Consider the following 8311-nt stretch of genomic DNA (forward strand, 5'->3'; position numbering starts at 1 on the left):
ATCGCCTTTTTTCTCCACACACGTCGCACGTTTACAACCCAAAATATCTATCTGCCACTTTTATACGGATCTGGGCATCCCACCGTGCTGCTCTCGGCAGTGGGGCACCATGAGGCTGCTTCACCTCCCATTGCTAGGGGATCAAACACAACTCACAGAACCTGTTCCCCAGGGCAGTTATTTTGTGTTATATGTGTCATATGTGCTCTGTGTGTTATATGTGTTATGTGTGCTAAATGTTATGTGTCGTATGTGTTATATGTTATGTGTATGTGTGTTATGTTTTCTTGATAGCTTACATGTTATATATGTTCTGTTACATGCGTTACGTGTGCTATATGTGTTATATTTGTTATGTGTTACCTGTGTTCTGCCCTGTTTTCCTCGACCCGAGCCCGCTCTGCCGCTCCCCGCCCGCCCAGTCCCGCCCGGTCCCGCCCGGTCCCCGCGCTGGGGCGGGCGGAGGTGGCGGCCCCGCCGGGCGGGACGCGGAGCGGCGGCCGCAGGTGGGTGCCGGGGCCGCGTGGGGACAGCCCAGGCGTCCCCTCGGAGCCCCCCGGGCCGCCTCCCTCCCTCTGGCTCCGGAGAAGAGCAGGAACCCGCCGGGAGGGCCGGGGACAGCGGCGGAGCCCCGCCGGCAGCGGCCGGGACGAGGAACGGGAGGCGGCAGCAGCCGCGGGGTCCTCTGTGCGCAGGATGGGGGCTGTGCCTGCACGGCCCAGGACAGGTGATTCCGCCTTACTATTATTATTATTATCATTATTAGTGCTATTATTATTATTATCTTACTGAACGGGACCCTGTTTGCCTGCAGGCTCCCTCCTTTCTGCGGGCACAAGTGCAGTATCCAGCACATGAAGACAAAACACCAGAATTAAGCCGTACGGTAAAGACAGATCAGGTTTCAGAGGATGCACTTGTGCAGATGAAGAGCGAAGCGGCCAGCCCAGGTAGGCTTGTAAACAAACTCCATGGATGCTTCTCAGGTTGTGCTGCCAAGGACTTGTAGTTGCTCTAGCTCTGCTCTCAGGACACTCGAACTCAAACGTGCACTAACACAAATGTTGACTGACTCTGGCAAACTGGTCACAAAATGCAGGTCACAAATGTCTGCTTAAATCGAAGCAATTCGCTGTTAACACAGAGCTAGGAGCCAGTCCCTTTTTACAGCTGCCTTGGCTCCTCAACTCTTCTTTGCTCTCACTGGGATCATGGACACCATCCTGCTTCTTGAAGGAAAGAGAAATCAGATAAAACTCTCCACACTGTCTTGCCGACATACACAGAGCCACCCTATGTTCGTTTTCCATAGGAATTTATACTTGGAAAAGGGTTATCATAAAGAAACTTGTGCAAGTCTGAAGGGAAAACCAGCTGTTCTGAGGTCTCTGTCATTGTACTTAGAGATGAACAAAAAAGCCCAATTCACTAATAAAGCCCTTGTGCTTTGGATTGTCTCGGAGTTCCAGGATTTTTCCACCAAAAAAGGAGGTGATGCTTGATGCTTTTTCTGCTTTCAAGATATTTCTGCAGTCTCGATTTCCTACAGATTCTATGAGCATAATGAACTGTGAGGCTGTGCTGCAGCATCCCCTGCAGTGTCTTGTACGATTTCTGTCCTGTAATTTTTTCAGAATATGCAGGAGCTCTGAAACCTCCATCCCTCTGGCCAGCTGGACAGAAAGGACATGCCTTCTAAAGGAAAGGAACGTAGTCAATCTTTTTTCCTAAACCTTTCCTTGGATCATTAGCTAGAAAAGTAAATTATGCTGACCTTCTAACTCTTAAGAATGTTAAAACTCAGATGTTAACTCTCAAAATTTAGGCAGTTGTTGATAATCTAATGATGAGAGGCTCTTTACTCTCCATTAAGGGGCCTGAAAAATTCAGACGAACTGGGTAGTTGCTATGATGTAACTAATTTGGTAGAGCTACAGAGAAATAAATTTCTATAAATTTTTTTTTTCTTTTCAGAGATGAAGCACTTTGCCCTGTGACATTTATTTTTGCTGGTTTCACCACTGGAGGATGGCTGCCAGACTCTGTGAAAATGGTTCTGGTCAGTACCACTGCACCCACGTCAACCAACCTCTTGAAATCAGCTACATGCTGATCCTGATTATGCTTGGAAAAGTCTTCCTTGATTTCTTCATGTTGCAAATTAAGCCAAGACCTGTGAAAGTCAGTTTTATGGGATACTTCTGCATTTCAGTGGCACTCCTCGATTTCACACTGCTGCTCAGCATGTGTTTCATTTTCTGTTTTGAGGACTTTGCACTCTGGGGCGTGCGATTCACAGAGTACCACATCTGCCTCATCACTCAGATCTCCTCTCTGACCTACGGCATTTTGCCTTGCCCCGTGTATCTCGTGGCTGCTCTGGATTATTACACCACCGTCTCCCAAACACCCCAGTTCCCTACAAGAGCTCGGAAGTTACTTTATGGATTTGCTGTGGTGGTTATATGGATTTCTGGGTTTTTTTGCACTCTCCAAGTTCCTGCTGTCTCTGAAGAGCTGGAGATGCAGAACAGTGTTTCCCCTTCCCAGTGCCCTCTCTCTGGCAGCCGGCAGAGCTCCTCAGTGTCGTGTGCCATGGTGCTGCTGCTGGGCACGGCTCTCCTGGCTTGCTGGAAGGAGGTGACAACCATGCTGCTTTCTGCCAGGCTCCTCTCCTTTTCCAGCCAGCCTGTGCTGATGTTCCCCTACGTGCCTAACAACACTTGCTTTAAGTGGCAGCTCCTGAGCAGGCTCCTCCTGTGTTTCCTTGGCACTTGGGCACCGTTTGTTGTTCTCCAGGTGGTGGTTCTGTTCCTGGGTGTGCAGATCCCAGCCTATGTGGAGATGAACGTGCCCTGGCTGTGCTTCATCAACAGCTTTCTCCTGGCAGCAGCCTACTGGTGCCGGTGCCACGATGTGGAGCTGACGGAGGAGGGGTGGTGCACAGACCCCTTTGTCAGCTGGAAATTCTGCTTTATGCCGTTCAACAATGAAAGCACAAAGCCAGCTGATAAGCCAGGCACAGTCATTGTCATCTGTTAATGAGCTGCCGACTGAAAAGGCTGCAAAGAAGCAGAACTCTGGTGCTGAGTGGCCAGGTCCTTACAGACAACACAAGGAAACATCTCCAGAGCTTCACTCCATAGAAACAAGTCCAGTGTCCAGCAATACTTCAGTAATATTGCACTGCAAGTACTGCCAGGCCAGGAAATTCAACTTCAAATTACATGCTTTAAAAAATACTGCTTATACAGGACAAGTTTTCAGTTAAACTTGATTTTTGTGACTAGAATTCTACACTTCCTCTAAATGGAATTATCTCAGGTTTTACAGTACAGAATGCAATGAAGTCTGGAAGGCTGGAGTTACATGCAGATGCTGACCTAAGGTTCAAATGAGTTTTTGAAGTGTATTTTGTTGTTAAAATGTGAATTTTTGTCAGTTTGATGGAAGGTAAGGGTTGCTGTCTGTTTAATAAAAAATAACTTGTTTTAGTTAAAGTTACAACTCCTAAAGAAATAGAAATGTTATATAGTACAAAACCAGTGCAAGATGTGCAACTTCCACAACTACAGCAGAGGTGCTGTTTCATTGTTTCTTTGCTGCTGTTCTTCTAAGGTACCTGAACATATTAATAATTAAGTAATTAAAGCAACAAGCATCAAGGTTAGCTGCTATACATAAATGCATGCCCAAGGTTAAAGAATTGTTCAAATTAAAATATACCTTAGTTTGAAGCCAAATAACTTTAAAATAGTTAAATATGAAGTGGGACTACTTCAGCAGGGAAAGAATTAGTCAGGCTTCTAGCAAAAATACTCTCAGTTTTCAGATTCTTCGAGTTTTACAATGGACTTGATTTGATCTTGTATAAGAGAAATAAATGATACACAACCAAAGCAGACAAATGAAATTAGCATTTATTTCTGAAGCACTAAACTCACAATACAATGTTGTATTGAAAGAGAAACTAAGTAAATGATGCTGTAGGTTGGTTAACTGTTCCCCAGACTCACAGGGAACAATGATTTCACACAAGAATACTCATTAAGAAAACTCTGCAGATAACAAAAGGTGCAATTACAAGCAAGTTTAAGCAGCATAGTATAAGGTGCTTTGTTTCAGCATTTGTAGGATGGATTTATCTATTAACAGACAGATTGAAGAAATGTCACTTTTACAGATCATTACAAATGAGAGAATCTAAAATTCATTCACATGCTAGTTGGTAATAGGAAAGTGCTTCTTAAAAAATGATTCACAAAGATCATACTTTTACATAGCTCATTGTGTGCTCTTCAACTGTAAAATTTCAATTTTGGGTAATAATTTATTTTATTATATATCAATTATAGAGATATATTTAATTGCAGGATTTCATACTACATGGGTTAAATTTTCTTATAAAAGAATATTCCAGTATTTCATTCCATAAGAATACACAATCACATCTCAATCATAAATTAATCTTTGATTTCTGAAACATACCAAAATCTGATTATTTTGATTTTTTGCTTCACCCCACATAGTGCTTCTTTCACCCACAGTCTGTTGTAAATTTCTTTGAGGCTTCTGTGATGTAATCAAAAGGGGACAAGCATTTTTCAGCAGTAGAAAATGGTTTGGGGGGAAAACCTGGTTAAAAGGCCATCAAAAGGACAGTAAATGATCAAAAACTGAATTTTAAAACTAGTGCAATAAGAGGAGGCAATGCTTAGCAATATAGTTTGAAGTGTTTGGCACCACAAATTATTTCATTTTTATGATGGAAAAAATGAAATTGGAGGAAATTCTATTTCCATGTTAAAAGCAGGAAAACACATGCAATGTTAACTGGAAAACCAATCCTAAGCAATCTCTCCCTGCTCCCTCAAATTGTTAATTGCTGTTAGTTAGTGCTGGAGATGCTATAGGATAAACCATGGCTAAACACAGGGGTTTGACACAGCATTTCTTCAGGTTTTATAGAAACTGGACACCCACTGAAATGGGGCTGACAAAATATTTACAAAACCTAATTCAATTTAAAAATCAGCAAATACATCAAATCTAGGAATGCACCAGGCATTTCAGAATCATGAAGTAACTAATTCCTATAGACTCGGCAGGCAGGGGGAAATTCCTCTTTTAAATTTTGTTCAACACCAGATAAAGGAAAAGCTATTTTCAAGTTCATTTCAGATGTGTTTTGCATGGTAAGTCTCACCCTTCTGAATCACTAACATGCACAGAAGTGGAACTGCAACCAGTTGGGTGAGGCTGCTGGCATGTTTTATTTATCAGTGTGGTTCAGCTTCCCAAGCCCTAATTAAAGTTTACACAACCCCATCTGCCCTAACGTGCCAGAATTCCTGTAGCTGCTGCAGTGCTCCAAAAGCCACTTGAAGTTTTTAACATTTTTTACAGGGAACCCACAACATGTATCCAAAGCAAATATTAATGGATTGATGTTACATCACTGTATTACTTGCCAAATTTATTCTTTCTTACTTTTTGTGGAAAAGTGCCAAAGAGCATCAACTTTTAGGCTGTCACCTCCATTGAGGAGGCAACAGTGGCACTGCAGGTCTCCAGCAACATCCAGCCATGGTGCCTCTGAGCCTGCCAAGGGACTGTTTTAAAACATATTAAATGGTAATTCTCTTTGCAAGACCACTTTTATGCTTGGCATGCATGGAGGGAGACACCAGCACCAGTGCAGTGATCTCCATCCTACTGCCTTCCTAACATTTGCCATTTCCTCTGCATTTTTTTTTTTAACTGGTGCTTCTGGGCAGTCCCAACACTGGTGTCTGGACCATCCCTCTCTAGAACAGGGGTGACAGTTTCACTACCAGAGAGGACAGAAGCTGTGCCAGGAAGGTGGAAATATCTGAAATAAAAGAACTACAGATAACCACCGCTACATCTCCTTTCTACATCACTTCTTGTGCTGTGCCAGCAACTAATGGCCTTACACCATTCAAATACCTTACAGTATTGATATTAATGCTAACAGCAGCTAAAGTGTTAACCCTTTATGGGAGACTTCTGTACGTTTCTCATTTAAAGAATCTCTTACAAATCAACATTGATTTTAATGAGATATTCTATGTGTTTTCAACTCTGAACAGAGTATTTGGCACTCAATGATAAAACCCTTCATCTTTACACACATCTTTCCTGGTCAATACTGGCTTGTTCATTCTATAACACAAAAACTACTTAGAAAGGAAGTTGGGTGTGCAGAATCCCTCATTCTTTCCAAAAATGAATTTGGCAGCAAAAAGCTGCCAGAGGATGGAAGCATCCTGGCTGGAGAGTGGAGGACAACATAAGCCTTCCACAGGCTGCCCAGGCTTCACTCCAAAGCAGATCTACCTCATGAATCAAAGACATTTGTGCTTCAAGCCTAATCCCATAATCAGCATAGATATCCTGATTATTACCTAGCAACAACACCACAAACCTGTCAACAACCCTATGTACCCAAGCACTGCTTCATAAACACAACTAGAATGCTCCTTCAGTGTTATGTATTGCACTTAAACAGTGTTTATGATCACAATTCTACAAATGCACAATTGTGCTCAAGTTACAATTACTTCCAGATGAAAAAAAATCTTTTAAAATCTTGTTTTTCTAGCTCCTTACTCTACAGAGAGATTTGGATAATTCAACAGGAATACTTGCTGGAAATTTAAAAAATTTTAACTTGAAGTCTGTTCATAACACTGGCTCCCAGAACTGTGCTTCAGAAAATTAAATCCATGGCTACAAAAGCTGGACTATGAGCTTACTCCATACCTGCAATTACCAGCATATTCATATCTCTGAACTTTGCTTTTTCCCTTCCACTTTGCTGTAAGAGATCAGAAAATACGATGCAGCCTTCAGGTGAATGAGCAGGTGTGTGTTTTAAAGCAGAGGTTACTCAAACCTACACAGCATCTTAGGATGGGGTCTGGACCAATGTGGAAGTGCTGACCATGAGACCCAGGGGATAAAGCAGGACACAAAACTCCACAGCTCCCAGAGCTGACATCCAAGAGAGCAAAATGCCACTCTCAGAAATTGAGTGGGGAAGGAATTGTCAGATTTACAAAGAGATGAAGATGGTAAAAACAAACCAGGCTGATTCTCATGGATAAGGGTACTGTGTGCTCACTGCCTTGGTGCTCAGTCTATGTCTCAGGCCCTGACTCCATCAGCTCAGAGCTGGGACAGCTTCCTGAAAAAGCTTCCAGAAAAACCCACACAGCTGGCACTGGAGCATCGTTACTGTCTCTTTTTCAAATGTCACCATTTGCAAAGCCATCCAGGGGATGGCTAAATAAACTCTCATACTAAAGGCAAAGTCTTTTAAAATTAATTTAATTTAGGCTCATCTTAAATTAACTAAGCATTAAATTTAAAATTTCTTTCTCCTCACAGTATTTCCTGTCTGAAGCTACAGCTCACTATACAAGAGTGACTTGAAAATTAATTCACTATGAGCAATTAATACTTTACACTGAAATTATTCATTGATAGCTCTGCTCATACCTGTTCCACTCAGCACTGAACAGGAACAGTGTATTTTAAACAAAATACTCCCAAATATTAGCTTCTCTCCATCTCTAATAAACTAATTTAGGTGAATATTAAAAAAACTACCCTAGGTTGATTGTTTTGCACTGTCATTATCTGCAGCCTAAAACAATCAATGAGGAAATATCTGGTTAATGATGACAAATATATTTCTAAGTATAGGCTAACAGGACATCTCTATACAATACTGGTGAGAAAATAACCCTGCAAGCTTTTATACATGCTGAGTTTTAAGATGAGCAGTCTCAGTACAATCAGAACTACTCATGTTATAAATTATGGGGATGTCTAATTATTTGCAAAACCAGGACTCAACACAGCTGTCACTGAATTCTTTGATCACTCAGAACTGTAGATTTGTCACTGTGTAAGAAATCTGTTGAGCTCTTAAGGTGGAAGTTTCTGCATGGATGTTGTGATATTAGAATGAGAACATCCATCTGAAACTGGCATTAGCTGTAGCTGCCATGCCAGGCAGTGACATATCACACTCAGCCCAGTCTCACACCAAACTTCCATTCAAATTACACTTCAGTGGTTTTGTACCTGAATATTTCCTTACACTTCAAGATACAGAAATGATCCAAAAGCTATCACAGATCTGCCTGAACAGTTGGGTTTATCCCATCCTTTCCTCTTCCTGCCACATCTGCAGTTACAAAGGACTCCATCTGTTCTATCCAAAAGACTGGATTATTTTTTGGACAAAGCACAGGTGGAAGCCAGGGGGTAAATACCTGCT

General features: G+C 42.0%; 1 protein-coding gene across 2 annotated transcripts; it reads left to right on the plus strand.

Moving 5' to 3' along the window:
• The first annotated feature begins 532 nt into the window (after window positions 1-532).
• GPR160 (G protein-coupled receptor 160) lies at window positions 533-3500 on the plus strand. 2 transcript variants are annotated; one of them, XM_053951460.1, is made up of 3 exons: window positions 533-727; window positions 815-950; window positions 1975-3500. In XM_053951460.1, exon 3 carries the CDS (start codon window positions 2029-2031, stop codon window positions 3040-3042), a length of 1014 nt encoding a protein of 337 aa, XP_053807435.1. In that variant the 5' UTR covers window positions 533-727; window positions 815-950; window positions 1975-2028; the 3' UTR covers window positions 3043-3500. The 2 variants fall into 2 exon arrangements, with proteins under 2 accessions (XP_053807435.1, XP_053807436.1); XM_053951461.1 differs by lacking the exons at window positions 533-727; window positions 815-950 and adding an exon at window positions 1433-1491.
• Window positions 3501-8311: the final 4811 nt, after the last annotated feature.

Source organism: Vidua chalybeata, chromosome 10, assembly GCF_026979565.1.
Source record: "Vidua chalybeata isolate OUT-0048 chromosome 10, bVidCha1 merged haplotype, whole genome shotgun sequence".
NCBI classification, from domain to species: Eukaryota; Metazoa; Chordata; class Aves; order Passeriformes; family Viduidae; genus Vidua; species Vidua chalybeata.

Excerpts from the sequence above, each read along its gene's own strand:
- GPR160 (XM_053951460.1), top strand. The coding sequence starts at position 2,029 with ATGGCTGCCAGACTCTGTGAAAATGGTTCTGGTCAGTACCACTGCACC.